Below are 21,531 nucleotides of genomic sequence, written 5' to 3' on the forward strand. Positions count from 1 at the left end.
ATGACACAACACTACCTTCCCTGGTCCTTACTCTAAACACTACCTTCCCTGGTCCTTACTCTAAACACTACCTTCCCTGGTCCTTACAATGTCATGATACAAACACTACCTTCCCTGGTCCTTACTCTAAACACTACCTTCCTTGGTCCTCACTCTAAACACTACCTTCCCTGGTCCTCACTCTAAACACTACCTTCCCTGGTCCTCACTCTAAACACTACCTTCCCTGGTCCTTACTCTAAACACTACCTTCCCTGGTCCTTACCTTGTCATGACACAACACAACCTTCCCTGGTCCTTCCTCTAAACACTACCTTCCCTGGTCCTTACCTTGTCATGACTCTAAACACAACCTTCCCTGGTCCTTACCATGTCATGACTCTAAACACAACCTTCCCTGGTCCTTACCGTGTCATGACTCTAAACACTACCTTCCCTGGTCCTTACCATGTCATGATACAAACACTACCTTCCCTGGTCCTTACCGTGTCATGATACAAACACTAACTTACCTGGTACTTACCATGTCATGATACAAACACTACCTTCCCTGGTCCTTACCATGTCATGATACAAACACTACCTTCCCTGGTCCTTACCATGTCATGATACAAACACTACCTTCCCTGGTCCTTACCGTGTCATGACAACAACACTACCTTCCCTGGTCCTTACCGTGTCATGACACCAACACTACCTTACCTGGTCCTTACTGTGTCATGACACCACACTACCTTCCCTGGTCCTTTCTGTGTCGTGATACCAACACTACCTTCCCTGGTCCTTACCGTGTCATGACACCACACTACCTTCCCTGGTCCTTACTGTGTCGTGACACCAACACTACGTTCCCTGGTCCTTACCGTGTCATGATACAAACACTACCTTCCCTGGTCCTTACCTGGTCATGATACAAACACTACCTTCCCTGGTCCTTACTCTAAACACTACCTTCCCTGGTCCTTACCATGTCATGAAACAAACACTACCTTACCTGGTCCTTACCATGTCATGATACAAACACTACCTTCCCTGGTCCTTACCATGTCATGATACAAACACTACCTTCCCTGGTCCTTACCGTGTCATGATACAAACACTACCTTCCCTGGTCCTTACCGTGTCATGATACAAACACTAACTTACCTGGTCCTTACCATGTCATGATACAAACACTACCTTCCCTGGTCCTTACCATGTCATGATACAAACAATACCTTCCCTGGTCTTTACCGTGTCATGATACAAACACTACCTTCCCTGGTCCTTACCGTGTCATGACACCAACACTACCTTCCCTGGTCCTTACCGTGTCATGACACCAACACTACCTTACCTGGTCCTTACTGTGTCATGACACCACACTAACTTCCCTGATCCTTACTGTGTCGTGACACCAACACTACCTTACCTGGTCCTTACTGTGTCATGACACCACACTAACTTCCCTGGTCCTTACTGTGTCGTGATACCAACACTACCTTCCCTGGTCCTTACCGTGTCATGATACAAACACTACCTTCCCTGGTCCTTACCGTGTCATGGTACAAACACTACCTTCCCTGGTCCTTACCATGTCATGATACAAACACTACCTTCCCTGGTCTTTACCGTGTCATGATACAAACACTACCTTCCCTGGTCCTTACCGTGTCATGACACCAACACTACCTTCCCTGGTCCTTACCGTGTCATGACACCAACACTACCTTACCTGGTCCTTACTGTGTCATGACACCACACTAACTTCCCTGGTCCTTACTGTGTCGTGATACCAACACTACCTTCCCTGGTCCTTACTGTGTCATGACACCACACTACCTTCCCTGGTCCTTACTGTGTCTTGACACCAACACTACGTTCCCTGGTCCTTACCGTGTCATGATACAAACACTACCATACCTGGTCCTTACCATGTCATGATACAAACACTACCTTACCTGGTCCTTACCATGACATGATACAAACACTACCTTCCCTGGTCCTTACCGTGTCATGATACAAACACTACCTTCCCTGGTCCTTACTCTAAACACTACCTTCCCTGGTCCTTACCGTGTCATGATACAAACACTACCTTCCCTGGTCCTTACTCTAAACACTACCTTCCTTGGTCCTCACTCTAAACACTACCTTCCCTGGTCCTCACTCTAAACACTACCTTCCCTGGTCCTTACTCTAAACACTACCTTCCCTGGTCCTTACCTTGTCATGACACAACACTACCTTCCCTGGCCCTTCCTCTAAACACTACCTTCCCTGGTCCTTACCATGTCATGACTCTAAACACAACCTTCCCTGGTCCTTACCGTGTCATGACTCTAAACACTACCTTCCCTGGTCCTTATCATGTCATGATACAAACACTACCTTCCCTGGGCCTTACCGTGTCATGATACAAACACTACCTTCCCTGGTCCTTACCGTGTCATGATACAAACACTACCTTCCCTGGTCCTTACCGTGTCATGACACCAACACTACCTTCCCTGGTCCTTACCGTGTCATGACACCAACACTACCTTACCTGGTCCTTACTGTGTCATGACACCACACTAACTTCCCTGGTCCTTACTGTGTCGTGATACCAACACTACCTTCCCTAGTCCTTACTGTGTCATGACACCACACTACCTTCCCTGGTCCTTACTGTGTCTTGACACCAACACTACGTTCCCTGGTCCTTACCGTGTCATGATACAAACACTACCATACCTGGTCCTTACCATGTCATGATACAAACACTACCTTACCTGGTCCTTACCATGTCATGATACAAACACTACCTTCCCTGGTCCTTACCGTGTCATGATACAAACACTACCTTCCCTGGTCCTTACTCTAAACACTACCTTCCCTGGTCCTTACCGTGTCATGATACAAACACTACCTTCCCTGGTCCTTACTCTAAACACTACCTTCCTTGGTCCTCACTCTAAACACTACCTTCCCTGGTCCTCACTCTAAACACTACCTTCCCTGGTCCTTACCTTGTCATGACACAACACTACCTTCCCTGGTCCTTCCTCTAAACACTACCTTCCCTGGTCCTTACCTTGTCATGACTCTAAACACAACCTTTCCTGGTCCTTCCCTAGTCATGACACCAACACTACCTTCCCTGGTCCTTACCGTGTCATGATACAAACACTACCTTCCCTGGTCCTTATCATGTCATAATACAAACACTACCTTCCCTGGTCCTTACCGTGTCATGGTACAAACACTACCTTCCCTGGTCCTTACTCTAAACACTACCTTCCCTGGTCCTTACCGTGTCATGATACAAACACTACCTTCCCTGGTCCTTACTCTAAACACTACCTTCCCTGGTCCTTACCATGTCATGATACAAACACTACCTTACCTGGTCCTTACCATATCATGATACAAACACTACCTTCCCTGGCCCTTACCATGTCATGATACAAACACTACCTTACCTGGTCCTTACCGTGTCATGATACAAACACTACCTTACCTGGGCCTTACCATGTCATGATACAAACACTACCTTCCCTGGTCCTTACCGTGTCATGATACAAACACTACCTTACCTGGTCCTTACCATGTCATGATACAAACACTACCTTCCCTGGCCCTTACCATGTCATGATACAAACACTACCTTCCCTGGTCCTTACCGTGTCATGATACAAACACTACCTTCCCTGGTCCTTACTCTAAACACTACCTTCCCTGGTCCTTACCGTGTCATGATACAAACACTACCTTCCCTGGTCCTTACTCTAAACACTACCTTCCTTGGTCCTCACTCTAAACACTACCTTCCCTGGTCCTCACTCTAAACACTACCTTCCCTGGTCCTTACCTTGTCATGACACAACACTACCTTCCCTGGTCCTTCCTCTAAACACTACCTTCCCTGGTCCTTACCTTGTCATGACTCTAAACACAACCTTTCCTGGTCCTTCCCTAGTCATGACACCAACACTACCTTCCCTGGTCCTTACCGTGTCATGATACAAACACTACCTTCCCTGGTCCTTATCATGTCATGATACAAACACTACCTTCCCTGGTCCTTACCGTGTCATGGTACAAACACTACCTTCCCTGGTCCTTACTCTAAACACTACCTTCCCTGGTCCTTACCGTGTCATGATACAAACACTACCTTCCCTGGTCCTTACTCTAAACACTACCTTCCCTGGTCCTTACCATGTCATGATACAAACACTACCTTACCTGGTCCTTACCATATCATGATACAAACACTACCTTCCCTGGTCCTTACTCTAAACACTACCTTCCCTGGCCCTTACCATGTCATGATACAAACACTACCTTACCTGGTCCTTACCGTGTCATGATACAAACACTACCTTACCTGGGCCTTACCATGTCATGATACAAACACTACCTTCCCTGGTCCTTACCGTGTCATGATACAAACACTACCTTACCTGGTCCTTACCATGTCATGATACAAACACTACCTTCCCTGGCCCTTACCATGTCATGATACAAACACTACCTTCCCTGGTCCTTACCGTGTCATGATACAAACACTACCTTCCCTGGTCCTTACCGTGTCATGACACCAACACTACCTTCCCTGGTCCTTATCGTGTCATGACACCAACACTACCTTACCTGGTCCTTACTGTGTCATGACACCACACTACCTTCCCTGGTCCTTACTGTGTCGTGACACCAACACTACCTTCCCTGGTCCTTACCGTGTCATGACACCACACTACCTTCCCTGGTCCTTACTGTGTCGTGACACCAACACTACGTTCCCTGGTCCTTACCGTGTCATGATACAAACACTACCTTCCCTGGTCCTTACCGTGTCATGACACCAACACTACCTTCCCTGGTCCTTACCGTGTCATGATACAAACACAACCTTCCCTAGTCCTTACCGTGTCATGACACCAACACTACCTTCCCTGGTCCTTACCGTGTCATGACACCAACACTACCTTCCCTAGTCATGACACCAACACTACCTTCCCTGGTCCTTACCGTGTCATGATACAAACACTACCTTCCCTGGTCCTTACCGTGTCATGACACAAACACAACCTTACCTGGGCCTTACCATGTCATGACACCAACACTACCTTCCCAGGTCCTTACCATGCTAGAACACCTGCTCTGCTCTACGACCTAACCAGATGGCCTCTGCCCTGTAGGCCTGTAATCTCTACATCTTAAAGCCACTTTAGCTAAGTCAACTCTAATAAGGCCAAGTGTATTAAGGGACCTTGAGCATTCGTTAAGTTACTAACTCCAGTATACACTACCACTGGATTGGCCAACATCCTTTGGCTCAGAGCCCATGTGACTTCAACAGAGAAGGGATGGAGAACCTACACAAGTTGTCTGGAGGCAAGGAGTGCCATCAACCTAGATTCAAACCCTGGTCTCCTGCAGGCCATACAACCTGGGATTGAAGGCTTTAAATCTATTTAAACCACAGGTTTTCTGTGTGCCGTAGGATTGTGTTTGTCCTCTGAGCTAAAGCCAAGGCGATAGCTCGTAAAGCTAACACCAGTCTTCAGATCTCAGCCTTCCATTTTAACAACAGAGAGTTGTTTTTTTAAGTGCTCTGCTCCGAAGCTACATCAGTACCCACTGGTAGGAAGTCAGGCCAAGTGGTTGTCTTTCATACTGCCAATCTGCCAGGTGTCTGTTCTGTAGAGTGTGTGTGTGTGTGTGTGTGTGTGTGTGTGTGTGTGTGTGTGTGTGTGTGTGTGTGTGTGTGTGTGTGTATGTGTGTGTGTGTGTGTCAGATCCTGTGGTTTTGATCCAAACAACAGCCTGAAGGGATGTGTGTTAACAACAGTCTCTCAACTGGGAATACAGCAATTATACACACAGATAACCCCTCCAATCAGTCTCTCACAGACACACACACACACACACACACACACACACTGCACTTTCAGAATTGCAGAGGGGGGCTGCCTCCTAAAGGAGCTTGCTGCTAGGCTAGTAACCTGACAGACTTGCTGTTATTCCCTTGCTGCAGGTGTGTGCAGCACACCAAACACACACACACACACACGCAGGGTTGTGTGAGAGGAACTGAACTGGCGTTTACCTCAACTAACATTCTCATTCAGTTCCTACAGGCCTCCAAAGCCTGCCTCTGGGTTCAGAGACAATGATATAGCATACATACTGTACTCATCCATACAGGTACTATATACATACTGTACTCATCCATACAGGTACTATATACATACTGTACTCATCCATACAGGTACTATATACATACTGTACTCATCCATACAGGTACTATATACATACTGTACTCATCCATACAGGTACTATATACATACTGTACTCATCCATACAGGTACAACACATATATACTGTACTCATCCATACAGGTACTATATATATACTGTACTCATCCATACAGGTACTATATATATACTGTACTCATCCATACAGGTACTATATACATACTGTACTCATCCATACAGGTACTATATACATACTGTACTCATCCATACAGGTACTATATACATACTGTACTCATCCATACAGGTACTATATACATACTGTACTCATCCATACAGGTACTATATACATACTGTACTCATCCATACAGGTACAACACATATATACTGTACTCATCCATACAGGTACTATATATATACTGTACTCATCCATACAGGTACTATATATATACTGTACTCATCCATACAGGTACTATATACATACTGTACTCATCCATACAGGTACTATATACATACTGTACTCATCCATACAGGTACTATATATATACTGTACTCATCCATACAGGTACTATATATACAGTATATCAATTCAATTCAATTCAAGGGCTTTATTGGCATGGGAAACATGTGTTAACATTGCCAAAGCAAGTGAGGTAGATAATATATAAAGTGAATATATATATATCTATATATCTACCTATATATACACTGCTCAAAAAAGTAAAGGGAACACTTAAACAACACAATGTAACTCCAAGTCAGTCACACTTCTGTGAAATCAAACTGTCCACTTAGGAAGCAACACTGATTGACAATAAATTTCACATGCTGTTGTGCAAATGGAATAGACCACAGGTGGAAATTATAGGCAATTAGCAAGACACTCCCAATAAAGGAGTGGTTCTGCAGGTGGTGACCACAGACCACTTCTCAGTTCCTATGCTTCCTGGCTGATGTTTTGGTCACATTTGAATGCTGGCGGTGCTTTCACTCTAGTGGTAGCATGAGACGGAGTCTACAACCCACACAAGTGGCTCAGGTAGTGCAGCTCATCCAGGGTGGCACATCAATGCGAGATGTGGCAAGAAGGTTTGCTGTGTCTGTCAGCGTAGTGTCCAGAGCATGGAGGCGCTACCAGGAGACAGGCCAGTACATCAGGAGACGTGGAGGAGGCCGTAGGAGGGCAACAACCCAGCAGCAGGACCGCTACCTCCGCCTTTGTGCAAGGAGGAGCACTGCCAGAGCCCTGCAAAATGACCTCCAGCAGACCACAAATGTGCATGTGTCTGCTCAAATGGTCAGAAACAGACTCCATGAGGGTGGTATGAGGGCCCGGCGTCCACAGGTGGGGGTTGGGCTTACAGCCCAACACCGTGCAGGACGTTTGGCATTTGCCAGAGAACACCAAAATTGGCAAATTCTCCACTGGCGCACTGTGCTCTTCACAGATGAAAGCAGGTTCACACTGAGCACATGTGGGGGCGGCAGGGTAGCCTAGTGGTTAGAGCGTTGGACTAGTAACTGAAAGGTTGCAAGTTCGAATCCCTGAGCTGACAAGGTACAAATCTGTCGTTCTGCCCCTGAACAGGCAGTTAACCTACTGTTCCTAGGCCGTCATTGAAAATAAGAATTTGTTCTTAACTGACTTGCCTGGTTAAATAAAGGTTACATTTTTTATTTTTTTATAAATGTGACAGACGTGACAGAGTCTGGAGACGCCGTGGAGAACGTTCTGCTGCCTGCAACATCCTCCAGCATGACCGGTTTGGCGGTGGGTCAGTCATGGTGTGGGGTGGCATTTCTTTGGGGGGCCGCACAGCCCTCCATGTGCTCGCCAGAGGTAGCCTGACTGCCATTAGGTACCGAGATGAGATCCTCAGACCCCTTGTGAGACCATATGCTGGTGCGGTTGGCCCTGGGTTTCTCCTAATGCAAGACAATGCTAGACCTCATGTGGCTGGAGTGTGTCAGCAGTTCCTGCAAGAGGAAGGCATTGATGCTATGGACTGGCCCGCCCGTTCCCCAGACCTGAATCCAATTGAGCACATCTGGGACATCATGTCTCGCTCCATCCACCAACGCCACGTTGCACCACAGAATGTCCAGGAGTTGGCGGATGCTTTAGTCCATGTCTGGGAGGAGATCCCTCAGGAGACCATCCGCCACCTCATCAGGAGCATGCCCAGGCGTTGTAGGGAGGTCATACAGGCACGTGGAGGCCACACACACTACTGAGCCTCATTTTGACTTGTTTTAAGGACATTACATCAAAGTTGGATCAGCCTGTAGTGTGGTTTTCCACTTTAATTTTGAGTGTGACTCCAAATCCAGACCTCCATGATTTGATCAATTTGATTTCCATTGATCATTTTTGTGTGATTTTGTTGTCAGCACATTCAACTATGTAAAGAAAAAAAGTATTTAGTAAGAATATTTCATTCATTCAGATCTAGGATGTGTTATTTTAGTGTTCCCTTTATTTTTTTGAGCAGTGTATATATACTGTGTATATACTGTATATATATATACTGTACTTGTCCTTACAGGTATTTTATAAATATATATAATGAACTCATCCATACAGGTATTATATATATACTGTACTCATCCATACATGTACTAGTATGCATGCCTCCAGTATTTATGCTGCAGTTGTTTATGTGTCTGTCGGGGGCTAGGGTCAGTTTGTTATATCTGGAGTACTTCTGTCTTATCCGGTGTCCTGTGTGAATTTAAGTATGCTCTCTCTAATTCTCTCTTTCTTTCTCTCTCTTGGAGGACCTAAGCCCTAGGACCATGCCTCAGGACTACCTGGCATGATGACTCCTTGCTGTCCCCAGTCCACCTGGCCGTGCTGCTGCTCCAGTTTCAACTGTTCTGCCTGCGGCTATGGAATCCTGACCTGTTCACCGGACGTGCTACCTGTCCCAGACCTATTATACGACCATGCTGGTCATTTATGAACATTTGAACATCTTGGCCGTGTTCTGTTATAATCTCCACCCGGCACAGCCAGAAGAGGACTGGCCACCCCTCATAGCCTGGTTCCTCTCTCGGTTTCTTCCTAGGTTTTGGCCTTTCTAGGGAGTTTTTCCTAGCCACTGTGCTTCTACACCTGTATTGCTTGCTGTTTGGGGTTTTAGGCTGGGTTTCTGTACAGCACTTTGAGATATCAGCTGATGTATGAAGGGCTATATAAATACGTTTGATTTGATTTGATTTTAGTACACTTACATACAGATACAGATGATCAATTCCCTCCAACACAAACCCAATCATAGGGAATTCGAAAAAATGACCGATCGAAAAACTGAACAATCGTGTTGACCTGACATTACTTCTTTACAGTGTCAGGGGTTATCTACTATCAGGCTCTCCTTCTTTACAGTATCAGGGGTTATCTACTATCAGGCTCTACTTCTTTACAGTGTCAGGGGTTATCTACTATCAGGCTCTACTTCTTTACAGTGTCAGGGGTTATCTACTATCAGGCTCTCCTTCTTTACAGTATCAGGGGTTATGAAATATCAGGCTCTTCTTCTTTACAGTGTCAGGGGTTATCTACTATCAGGCTCTCCTTCTTTACAGTGTCAGGGGTTATCTACTATCAGGCTCTCCTTCTTTACAGTATCAGGGGTTATCTACTATCAGGCTCTACTTCTTTACAGTGTCAGGGGTTATCTACTATCAGGCTCTACTTCTTTACAGTGTCAGGGGTTATCTACTATCAGGCTCTCCTTCTTTACAGTATCAGGGGTTATCTACTATCAGGCTCTACTTCTTTACAGTGTCAGGGGTTATCTACTATCAGGCTCTACTTCTTTACAGTGTCAGGGGTTATCTACTATCAGGCTCTACTTCTTTACAGTGTCAGGGGTTGTCTACTATCAGGCTCTACTTCTTTACAGTGTCAGGGGTTATCTACTATCAGGCTCTCCTTCTTTACAGTGTCAGGGGTTATCTACTATCAGACTCTACTTCTTTACAGTGTCAGGGGTTATCTACTATCAGGCTCTCCTTCTTTACAGTGTCAGGTGTTATCAAATATCAGGCTCTCAGAGGAATGGCAGTGTTTTGATCATCTGTCTCTTCTCCTGCTTAGAGAGGGACCTGACACATGGTGCTGTGACCATGGCGACAAGCGTGGTAGTGTTCCATTGAGTCGCTAACGCTAACACTAATGCTAACTGCGCTCATTAACCTGTCTGGCTAATGAGGTTCAAGGCAGCGTCAGACAACCCCTCTGGTGCCACTGTGCTCAGTGCTAAGGGCTCCAATGACGTAGTCACCGAAGACAATGAGGAGAGATGACAGGGGCTTTATAAGCTGGTCATAAGACTGTATAATTTGTTTATAATGTAGTTATAACACATGTCAAAGGTGTCGTGTAGTTTTATGACAATGTGACATTCAGAGGATCATTTTGTTTTGGTAAAATAGATATATTCCTTACTTGAAAGAAATAACAACAATGACGCCATGTTACTCACAACGGCCTCATTTACATCTTTGTAAAATGGAAACTATGCAGCAAAATAGTTGGATACAGATTTTTTATCATTATCATTATTAACATTATCATCATATTTGATGGGTAGAAACATTGTCATTGGCGTATCTCTCTGTATAGGGATGAATAAAACTCACCCATACACAGACTTAGGAGAAAGGAATTGTGAGCCCTGAATAGCAAGACGTTGGTCACGATTCAATTCAAGGCTCGCTACAGTGCTGCACACTATCACAGAGGTAATGTTCCCACGTTCGAAGAGGTAATGTTCCCACGTTCACAGAGGTAATGTTCCCACGTTCACAGAGGTGACCTTCAAGGTAAACCTCTGTTAACGTTGGCTCAGCTGGAAATGACTTTCTGATGTCAAGAGCACTGCAACGGGCGATCGGATTGAATCGCAGACTTTGAATTTCCATTTCAACAACAATAACACAACAATGCACCATTGAGTTCCCAATAAATGTGGTCTGATCCAACAGCTGTTAACTTTACCCAACAGGACTACAGAGGGCTGTGGTGATAACATCTGATCCAACAGCTGTTAACTTTACCCAACAGGACTACAGAGGGCTGTGGTGATAACATCTGATCCAACAGCAGTCCTGTTAACTTTACCCAACAGGACTACAGAGGGCTGTGGTGATAACATCTGATCCAACAGCAGTCCTGTTAACTTTACCCAACAGGACTACAGAGGGCTGTGGTGATAACATCTGATCCAACAGCTGTTAACTTTACCCAACAGGACTACAGAGGGCTGTGGTGATAACATCTGATCCAACAGCAGTCCTGTTAACTTTACCCAACAGGACTACAGAGGGCTGTGGTGATAACATCTGATCCAACAGCAGTCCTGTTAACTTTACCCAACAGGACTACAGAGGGCTGTGGTGATAACATCTGATCCAACAGCTGTTAACTTTACCCAACAGGACTACAGAGGGCTGTGGTGATAACATCTGATCCAACAGCAGTCCTGTTAACTTTACCCAACAGGACTACAGAGGGCTGTGGTGATAACATCTGATCCAACAGCAGTCCTGTTAACTTTACCCAACAGGACTACAGAGGGCTGTGGTGATAACATCTGATCCAACAGCAGTCCTGTTAACTTTACCCAACAGGACTACAGAGTGCTGTGGTGATAACATCTGATCCAACGGCAGTCCTGTTAACTTTACCAAACAGGACTACAGAGGGCTGTGGTGATAACATCTGATCCAACAGCAGTCCTGTTAACTTTACCCAACAGGACTACAGAGGGCTGTGGTGATAACATCTGATCCAACAGCTGTTAACTTTACCCAACAGGACTACAGAGGGCTGTGGTGATAACATCTGATCCAACAGCAGTCCTGTTAACTTTACCCAACAGGACTACAGAGGGCTGTGGTGATAACATCTGATCCAACAGCTGTTAACTTTACCCAACAGGACTACAGAGGGCTGTGGTGATAACATCTGATCCAACAGCAGTCCTGTTAACTTTACCCAACAGGACTACAGAGGGCTGTGGTGATAACATCTGATCCAACAGCTGTTAACTTTACCCAACAGGACTACAGAGGGCTGTGGTGATAACATCTGATCCAACAGCAGTCCTGTTAACTTTACCTAACAGGACTACAGAGGGCTGTGGTGATAACATCTGATCCAACAGCTGTTAACTTTACCCAACAGGACTACAGAGGGCTGTGGTGATAACATCTGATCCAACAGCTGTTAACTTTACCCAACAGGACTACAGAGGGCTGTGGTGATAACATCTGATCCAACAGCAGTCCTGTTAACTTTACCCAACAGGACTACAGAGGGCTGTGGTGATAACATCTGATCCAACAGCTGTTAACTTTACCCAACAGGACTACAGAGGGCTGTGGTGATAACATCTGATCCAACAGCTGTTAACTTTACCTAACAGGACTACAGAGGGCTGTGGTGATAACATCTGATCCAACAGCAGTCCTGTTAACTTTACCCAACAGGACTACAGAGGGCTGTGGTGATAACATCTGATCCAACAGCTGTTAACTTTACCTAACAGGACTACAGAGGGCTGTGGTGATAACATCTGATCCAACAGCAGTCCTGTTAACTTTACCCAACAGGACTACAGAGGGCTGTGGTGATAACATCTGATCCAACAGCTGTTAACTTTACCCAACAGGACTACAGAGGGCTGTGGTGATAACATCTGATCCAACAGCAGTCCTGTTAACTTTACCTAACAGGACTACAGAGGGCTGTGGTGATAACATCTGATCCAACAGCTGTTAACTTTACCCAACAGGACTACAGAGGGCTGTGGTGATAACATCTGATCCAACAGCTGTTAACTTTACCCAACAGGACTACAGAGGGCTGTGGTGATAACATCTGATCCAACAGCAGTCCTGTTAACTTTACCCAACAGGACTACAGAGGGCTGTGGTGATAACATCTGATCCAACAGCTGTTAACTTTACCCAACAGGACTACAGAGGGCTGTGGTGATAACATCTGATCCAACAGCAGTCCTGTTAACTTTACCTAACAGGACTACAGATCACTCAGCTGCACTGTGACATCACTCAGCGGCACTGTGACATCACTCAGTTGTAATGTGACATCACTCACGTGTAATTGATGTGATGATGAATTATTACTGTATTGATATAGCTGTCATAGTGACACTGGGAGGGCATCCCAAATGGTTCCCTGTTCCCTAAATGCCCCATGGGTCCTGGTCATAAGTAGTGAACGATTAAGTGAGCAGGGAGGTTGATTTGGACTCCTTGAGTGGTTATTAACATCTTGTAAAAACCAAGCGGCTACAGAGAAGTTCCTCCGTGTTCAATGACCCTAATTCTCTGCTCGTTACAATATTTCTACGTCCTCATTCTACCAACCTTTGTGAGTGAACCATTCTTGCTGAGATGGTGTGGTATTCGTACAGCCATGTTAAAACCAACATGGTAAAGGTAGGGAGAATGAGCCAATGCAGCATTATGAAGTCATTGCATGTCGATGAAGGGAAACAATAGCTCTAGCCTAAACCCTGCTGGTCGAGTGCTGCTACCCGTAACACAATTCTGCTGTTAGATTTTTCATCTCCACAATTCCTGCACATGTATTTTTCTGAGGTAATTTCAAGATTACAAAATGCCCTTCAAACTATTATTTTAAAAACAGGAATGTAAAGATGTGTGATGATCCTCAACAAACATGGATAGGCAGCTCAGTGAGTTCATAATATCCTAGAAATAAATTATCAGAAAATAGACTTCTGTACTTTTTACACACCTTATATACACAGTATAACAATATCTCTAAAATGTTACAATTACAACCTAAAACCCCTCAAAGAAAGATACAACATCTCTGTCTGAAAGGGCACCATAACACCTCAGTAGTGCACTACATTTCACCAGAATAGTGTACAACAACCTCAATAATGCACTACTATTGACCAGGGTAGTGCTCTACATAGGGAAGAGGGTGCCATTTTGTCCAATGTTATAGTGCACTACTATTGACCAGGGTTGTGCGCTTCATAGGGAAGAGGGTGCCATTTTGTCCAATGTTATAGTGCACTACTATTGACCAGGGTAGTGCGCTACATAGGGAATAGGGTTCCATTTTGGATTCACTCAATGTCTCCGTCGCTCAGCTCCATGAACCCCATCCAAAGTCATGTCCCGTCATCTGATAAAACCTCCTGTTGAAAGGTTGATAAAAGTCCCTCAGTTTCTGTACCACCTCAGGGTCAATATTAGGATGAATCCTTCCTTTGGTTTTCCCCAGACAGTGAGGTTTACTATTCCCCTCCGGCCTCTTCAGACAGGGGAAGCCCTTGGCTGGGTTGAAGTGAAAGTGTTTGTGACCGACTACCCTCCTGAGGCCCAGGAAGTCCTGTACGCGTGTCATCTCCCCGGCTGGGTCGGAGATCAACCTCTCCCCGCTGATGAAGAGGAGCTGCTCCTTGGGGAAGTACTGCAGCCAGCGTTCTAGGTGCTTGGCATACATCCCGATCTGGACGGCGCTCCAGGACGTGTCGATGAGACCCGTAGTTCTGTTCTTGAAGGCGAGGCTCTCAAAGGAGGGTATGTCAGGTTTCTTGGAGCGGGTCTGAGTGTAGTCTGAGATGGCCCTGGTGACGGGGTCTCGGACCACCACAATCAGCCTGGTGTCTGGGGACATGGTGTGGATACGGGCGGGGACATCTTTAGTGACGTAGTAGCTGGGGGTCTTCTCCATGGTGATCTGACCCTCCTGAGTCTCAGGCATACGGTCTCTAAGGAGAGGAGAGATGGAGAGGTTTGTTATTATATACACATGATAAAGACAGGACTGTGAAGCACTCCATGAGATGGAGAGATGGAGAGGTGGAGAGGTGGAGAGATGGAGAGGTGGAGAGGTGGAGAGGTGGAGACATGGAGACATGGAGAGATGGAGAGGTGGAGAGGTGGAGAGGTGGAGAGATGGAGAGTTGGAGAGGTGGAGAGGTGGAGACATGGAGACATGGAGAGATGGAGAGGTGGAGAGGTGGAGAGATGGAGAGTTGGAGAGGTGGAGAGGTGGAGAGGTGGAGACATGGAGACATGGAGAGATGGAGAGGTGGAGAGGTGGAGAGATGGAGAGTTGGAGACATGGAGGGATGTAGAGTTGGAGATGTGGAGAGGTGGAGAGATAGAGAGGTGGAGAGGTGGAGACATGGAGACATGGAGGCATGGAGAGATGGAGAGGTGGACAGGTGGCGAGATGGAGAGATGGAGACATGGAGAGATGTAGAGTTGGAGACATGGAGAGGTGGAGAGATAGAGAGGTGGAGAGGTGGAGACATGGAGACATGGAGAGGTGGAGACATGGAGACATGGAGAGGTGGAGAGATAGAGAGGTGGAGAGGTGGAGACATGGAGAGATGGAGAGTTAGAGACATGGCAAGATGAAGAGGTTAGTATTGGGCTAAGGCACTGTGTGGTTCAGGAGTTACAGCCTGGGACCATGCAGCATTCAGGCTATAGTTTAGGAGTTACAGCCTGGGACCATTAAGCATCCAGGCTATAGTTCAGGAGTTATAGCCTGGGACCATGCAGCATCCAGGCTATAGTTCAGGAGTTACAGCCTGGGACCATGCAGCATCCAGGCTATAGTTCAGGAGTTATAGCCTGGGACCATTAAGCATCCAGGCTATAGTTCAGGAGTTATAGCCTGGGACCATGCAGCAGCCAGGCTATAGTTCAGGAGTTATAGCCTGGGAACATGCAGCATCCAGGCTATAGTTTAGGAGTTACACCCTGGGACCATGCAGCATCCAGGCTATAGTTTAGGAGTTACACCCTGGGACCATGCAGCATCCAGGCTACAGTTCAGGAGTTATAGCCTGGGACCATGCAGCATCCAGGCTATAGTTTAGGAGTTACACCCTGGGACCATGCAGCATCCAGGCTATAGTTTAGAAGTTACACCCTGGGACCATGCAGCAGCCAGGCTATAGTTTAGAAATTACACCCTGGGACCATGCAGCATCCAGGCTATAGTTCAGGAGTAGTCAGACTGTGCAATCAGGTCAGATAACTCACGGAGACATAAAGGATCAAGCGTTGTGGAATAGGAACGCTGATCTAGGATCAGATCCCCCTGTCCATGTAATCTTATTCATTATGATATAAAGGTCAAAACTGTTAGAGGTCTGTCTGTCTGTCTGTCTGTCTGTCTGTCTGTCTGTCTGTCTGTCTGTCTGTCTGTCTGTCTGTCTGTCCGTCCTGTCTGTCTGTCTGTCTGTCTGTTGTCTGTTCTGTCTGTCTGTCTGTCTGTCTGTCTGTCCTGTCTGTTGTCTGTCTGTCTGTCTGGCTGTCATGTCTGTCTGTCTGTCTGTCTGTCTGTCTGTCCTGGTCTGTCTGTCTGTCTGTCTGTCTGTCTGTCTGTCTGTCTGTCTGTCTGTCTGTCTGTCTGTCTGTCTGTCTGTCTGTCTGTCTGTCTGTCTGTCTGTCTGTCTGTCTGTCTGTCTGTCTGTCTGTCTGTCTGTCTGTCTGTCTGTCTGTCTGTCTGTCTGTCTGTCTGTCTGTCTGTCTGTCTGTCTGTCTGTCTGTCTGTCTGTCTGTCTGTCTGTCTGTCTGTCTGTCTGTCTGTCTGTCTGTCTGTCTGTCTGTCTGTCTGTCTGTCTGTCTGTCTGTCTGTCTGTCTGTCTGTCTGTCTGTCTGTCTGTCTGTCTGTCTGTCTGTCTGTCTGTCTGTCTGTCTGTCTGTCTGTCTGTCTGTCTGTCTGTCTGTCTGTCTGTCTGTCTGTCTGTCTGTCTGTCTGTCTGTCTGTCTGTCTGTCTGTCTGTCTGTCTGTCTGTCTGTCTGTCTGTCTGTCTGTCTGTCTGTCTGTCTGTCTGTCTGTCTGTCTGTCTGTCTGTCTGTCTGTCTGTCTGTCTGTCTGTCTGTCTGTCTGTCTGTCTGTCTGTCTGTCTGTCTGTCTGTCTGTCTGTCTGTCTGTCTGTCTGTCTGTCTGTCTGTCTGTCTGTCTGTCTGTCTGTCTGTCTGTCTGTCTGTCTGTCTGTCTGTCTGTCTGTCTGTCTGTCTGTCTGTCTGTCTGTCTGTCTGTCTGTCTGTCTGTCTGTCTGTCTGTCTGTCTGTCTGTCTGTCTGTCTGTCTGTCTGTCTGTCTGTCTGTCTGTCTGTCTGTCTGTCTGTCTGTCTGTCTGTCTGTCTGTCTGTCTGTCTGTCTGTCTGTCTGTCTGTCTGTCTGTCTGTCTGTCTGTCTGTCTGTCTGTCTGTCTGTCTGTCTGTCTGTCTGTCTGTCTGTCTGTCTGTCTGTCTGTCTGTCTGTCTGTCTGTCTGTCTGTCTGTCTGTCTGTCTGTCTGTCTGTCTGTCTGTCTGTCTGTCTGTCTGTCTGTGTCTGTCTGTCTGTCTGTCTGTCTGTCTGTCTGTCTGTCTGTCTGTCTGTCTGTCTGTCTGTCTGTCTGTCTGTCTGTCTGTCTGTCTGTCTGTCTGTCTGTCTGTCTGTCTGTCTGTCTGTCTGTCTGTCTGTCTGTCTGTCTGTCTGTCTGTCTGTCTGTCTGTCTGTCTGTCTGTCTGTGTCTGTCTGTCTGTCTGTCTGTCTGTCTGTCTGTCTGTCTGTCTGTCTGTCTGTCTGTCTGTCTGTCTGTCTGTCTGTCTGTCTGTCTGTCTGTCTGTCTGTCTGTCTGTCTGTCTGTCTGTCTGTCTGTCTGTCTGTCTGTCTGTCTGTCTGTCTGTCTGTCTGTCTGTCTGTCTGTCTGTCTGTCTGTCTGTCTGTCTGTCTGTCTGTCTGTCTGTCTGTCTGTCTGTCTGTCTGTCTGTCTGTCTGTCTGTCTGTCTGTCTGTCTGTCTGTCTGTCTGTCTGTCTGTCTGTCTGTCTGTCTGTCTGTCTGTCTGTCTGTCTGTCTGTCTGTCTGTCTGTCTGTCTGTCTGTCTGTCTGTCTGTCTGTCTGTCTGTCTGTCTGTCTGTCTGTCTGTCTGTCTGTCTGTCTGTCTGTCTGTCTGTCTGTCTGTCTGTCTGTCTGTCTGTCTGTCTGTCTGTCTGTCTGTCTGTCTGTCTGTCTGTCTGTCTGTCTGTCTGTCTGTCTGTCTGTCTGTCTGTCTGTCTGTCTGTCTGTCTGTCTGTCTGTCTGTCTGTCTGTCTGTCTGTCTGTCTGTCTGTCTGTCTGTCTGTCTGTCTGTCTGTCTGTCTGTCTGTCTGTCTGTCTGTCTGTCTGTCTGTCTGTCTGTCTGTCTGTCTGTCTGTCTGTCTGTCTGTCTGTCTGTCTGTCTGTCTGTCTGTCTGTCTGTCTGTCTGTCTGTCTGTCTGTCTGTCTGTCTGTCTGTCTGTCTGTCTGTCTGTCTGTCTGTCTGTCTGTCTGTCTGTCTGTCTGTCTGTCTGTCTGTCTGTCTGTCTGTCTGTCTGTCTGTCTGTCTGTCTGTCTGTCTGTCTGTCTGTCTGTCTGTCTGTCTGTCTGTCTGTCTGTCTGTCTGTCTGTCTGTCTGTCTGTCTGTCTGTCTGTCTGTCTGTCTGTCTGTCTGTCTGTCTGTCTGTCTGTCTGTCTGTCTGTCTGTCTGTCTGTCTGTCTGTCTGTCTGTCTGTCTGTCTGTCTGTCTGTCTGTCTGTCTGTCTGTCTGTCTGTCTGTCTGTCTGTCTGTCTGTCTGTCTGTGTCTGTCTGTCTGTCTGTCTGTCTGTCTGTCTGTCTGTCTGTCTGTCTGTCTGTCTGTCTGTCTGTCTGTCTGTCTGTCTGTCTGTCTGTCTGTCTGTCTGTCTGTCTGTCTGTCTGTCTGTCTGTCTGTCTGTCTGTCTGTCTGTCTGTCTGTCTGTCTGTCTGTCTGTCTGTCTGTCTGTCTGTCTGTCTGTCTGTCTGTCTGTCTGTCTGTCTGTCTGTCTGTCTGTCTGTCTGTCTGTCTGTCTGTCTGTCTGTCTGTCTGTCTGTCTGTCTGTCTGTCTGTCTGTCTGTCTGTCTGTCTGTCTGTCTGTCTGTCTGTCTGTCTGTCTGTCTGTCTGTCTGTCTGTCTGTCTGTCTGTCTGTCTGTGTCTGTCTGTCTGTCTGTCTGTCTGTCTGTCTGTCTGTCTGTCTGTCTGTCTGTCTGTCTGTCTGTCTGTCTGTCTGTCTGTCTGTCTGTCTGTCTGTCTGTCTGTCTGTCTGTCTGTCTGTCTGTCTGTCTGTCTGTCTGTCTGTCTGTCTGTCTGTCTGTCTGTCTGTCTGTCTGTCTGTCTGTCTGTCTGTCTGTCTGTCTGTCTGTCTGTCTGTCTGTCTGTCTGTCTGTCTGTCTGTCTGTCTGTCTGTCTGTCTGTCTGTCTGTCTGTCTGTCTGTCTGTCTGTCTGTCTGTCTGTCTGTCTGTCTGTCTGTCTGTCTGTCTGTCTGTCTGTCTGTCTGTCTGTCTGTCTGTCTGTCTGTCTGTCTGTCTGTCTGTCTGTCTGTCTGTCTGTCTGTCTGTCTGTCTGTCTGTCTGTCTGTCTGTCTGTCTGTCTGTCTGTCTGTCTGTCTGTCTGTCTGTCTGTCTGTCTGTCTGTCTGTCTGTCTGTCTGTCTGTCTGTCTGTCTGTCTGTCTGTCTGTCTGTCTGTCTGTCTGTCTGTCTGTCTGTCTGTCTGTCTGTCTGTCTGTCTGTCTGTCTGTCTGTCTGTCTGTCTGTCTGTCTGTCTGTCTGTCTGTCTGTCTGTCTGTCTGTCTGTCTGTCTGTCTGTCTGTCTGTCTGTCTGTCTGTCTGTCTGTCTGTCTGTCTGTCTGTCTGTCTGTCTGTCTGTCTGTCTGTCTGTCTGTCTGTCTGTCTGTCTGTCTGTCTGTCTGTCTGTCTGTCTGTCTGTCTGTCTGTCTGTCTGTCTGTCTGTCTGTCTGTCTGTCTGTCTGTCTGTCTGTCTGTCTGTCTGTCTGTCTGTCTGTCTGTCTGTCTGTCTGTCTGTCTGTCTGTCTGTCTGTCTGTCTGTCTGTCTGTCTGTCTGTCTGTCTGTCTGTCTGTCTGTCTGTCTGTCTGTCTGTCTGTCTGTCTGTCTGTCTGTCTGTCTGTCTGTCTGTCTGTCCATACCCTCTTACTGAGCTGACCTGACTCTTTTAGATAATGAATTAGCCAGTTAACTGCAGCCCCAGACCAGGGTAATGCCCAGGGCTCAGGGTAATGACCAGGGCTCAGGGTAATGGCTAAAGTGGGCCACCAGAGCTTTTGACTGAGCCTAAACACATAGGCATTAGGGGTTTTAGTCCTTGTAGTGCATTTAGAAGGATAGGAAAGGAGGGAGGGAGATAGGGGTAGTAGACTAGTGAGGGGTAGTAGACTTAGAGGGGTAAGGGAGGAGGGAGGGTTGGAGGGAGGGGAGGAAGGAGTGTAGGAGAAGAGGTAGGAGGGAGTGTAGGAGGGAGGGGAGGAAGGATGGGAGGAGGGAAGGGAGGGGAGGAGGGAAGGGAGGGGAGGAGGGAAGGGAGGGAGGAGGCAGGGTAGTGGAGAAAAGAGGAAGACAGTTAGATAACATTACATTAGTAGAGTCACTAACATTAGGAGATGGTTGGTAGTATATATCAAATACTACATTAGTACAGTCACTAACATTAGGAGATGGATGGTAGTATATATCTAATACTACATTAGTACAGTCACTAGCATTAGGAGATGGATGGTAGTATATATCTAATCTACATTAGTACAGTCACTAACATTAGGAGATGGGTTGGTAGTATATATCTAATATTACATACAGTCACTAACATTAGGAGATGGCTGTAGTATATATCTAATACTACATTAGTAACAGTCACTAACATTAGGAGATGGCTGGTAGTATATATCTAATACTACATTAGTACAGTCACTAACATTAGGAGATGGTTGGTAGTATATATCTAATACTACATTAGTACAGTCACTACATTAGGAGATGGTTGGTTGGTAGTATATATATCTAACACTACATTAGTACAGTACTAACATTAGGAGATGGTTGGTAGTATATATCTATTACTACATTAGTACAAGTCACTAACATTAGGAGATGGTGGTAGTATATATCTAATACTACATTAGTACAGTCACTACATTAGGAGATGGTTGGTAGTATATATCAAATACTACATTAGTACAGTCACTAACATTAGGAGATGGTTGGTAGTATATTATCTAATACTACATTAGTACAGTCACTAACATTAGGAGAATGGATGGTAGTATATATCTAATACTACATTAGTACAGTCACTAACATTAGGAGATGGTTGGTTGGGTAGTATATCTAATACTACATTAGTACAGTGACTAACATTAGGAGATGGTTGGTTGGTAGTATATATATCTAACACTACATTAGTACAGTCACTAACATTAGGAGATGGTTGGTAGTATATATCTATTACTACATTAG

At 46.3% G+C, this 21,531-nt stretch overlaps 1 protein-coding gene across 3 annotated transcripts in view; it reads right to left on the bottom strand.

Annotated features, from left to right (window-relative positions):
- Positions 1-9,351: 9,351 nt before the first annotated feature.
- LOC109884961 (heparan sulfate glucosamine 3-O-sulfotransferase 3B1-like) overlaps positions 9,352-21,531 on the bottom strand; it is a 31,376-nt gene continuing 19,196 nt past the window's right edge. The window contains exons 2-3 of one of the 3 annotated variants that reach the window (XR_004206848.1): positions 13,018-15,007; positions 9,352-12,958 (exon numbers count right to left, since the gene is read on the bottom strand). Coding sequence is in view for 1 of the 3 variants with exons in the window: in XM_031814226.1 (XP_031670086.1) it covers positions 14,380-15,007 (628 nt within the window). In the remaining 2 variants the exon portion in view is untranslated. Of the gene's footprint in view, positions 15,008-21,531 lie in introns of all 3 variants that reach the window. The other 2 variants (XR_004206847.1, XM_031814226.1) reach the window with 2 other exon arrangements.

This window comes from Oncorhynchus kisutch, unplaced genomic scaffold, assembly GCF_002021735.2.
Source record: "Oncorhynchus kisutch isolate 150728-3 unplaced genomic scaffold, Okis_V2 Okis06b-Okis10b_hom, whole genome shotgun sequence".
NCBI classification, from domain to species: domain Eukaryota; kingdom Metazoa; phylum Chordata; class Actinopteri; order Salmoniformes; family Salmonidae; genus Oncorhynchus; species Oncorhynchus kisutch.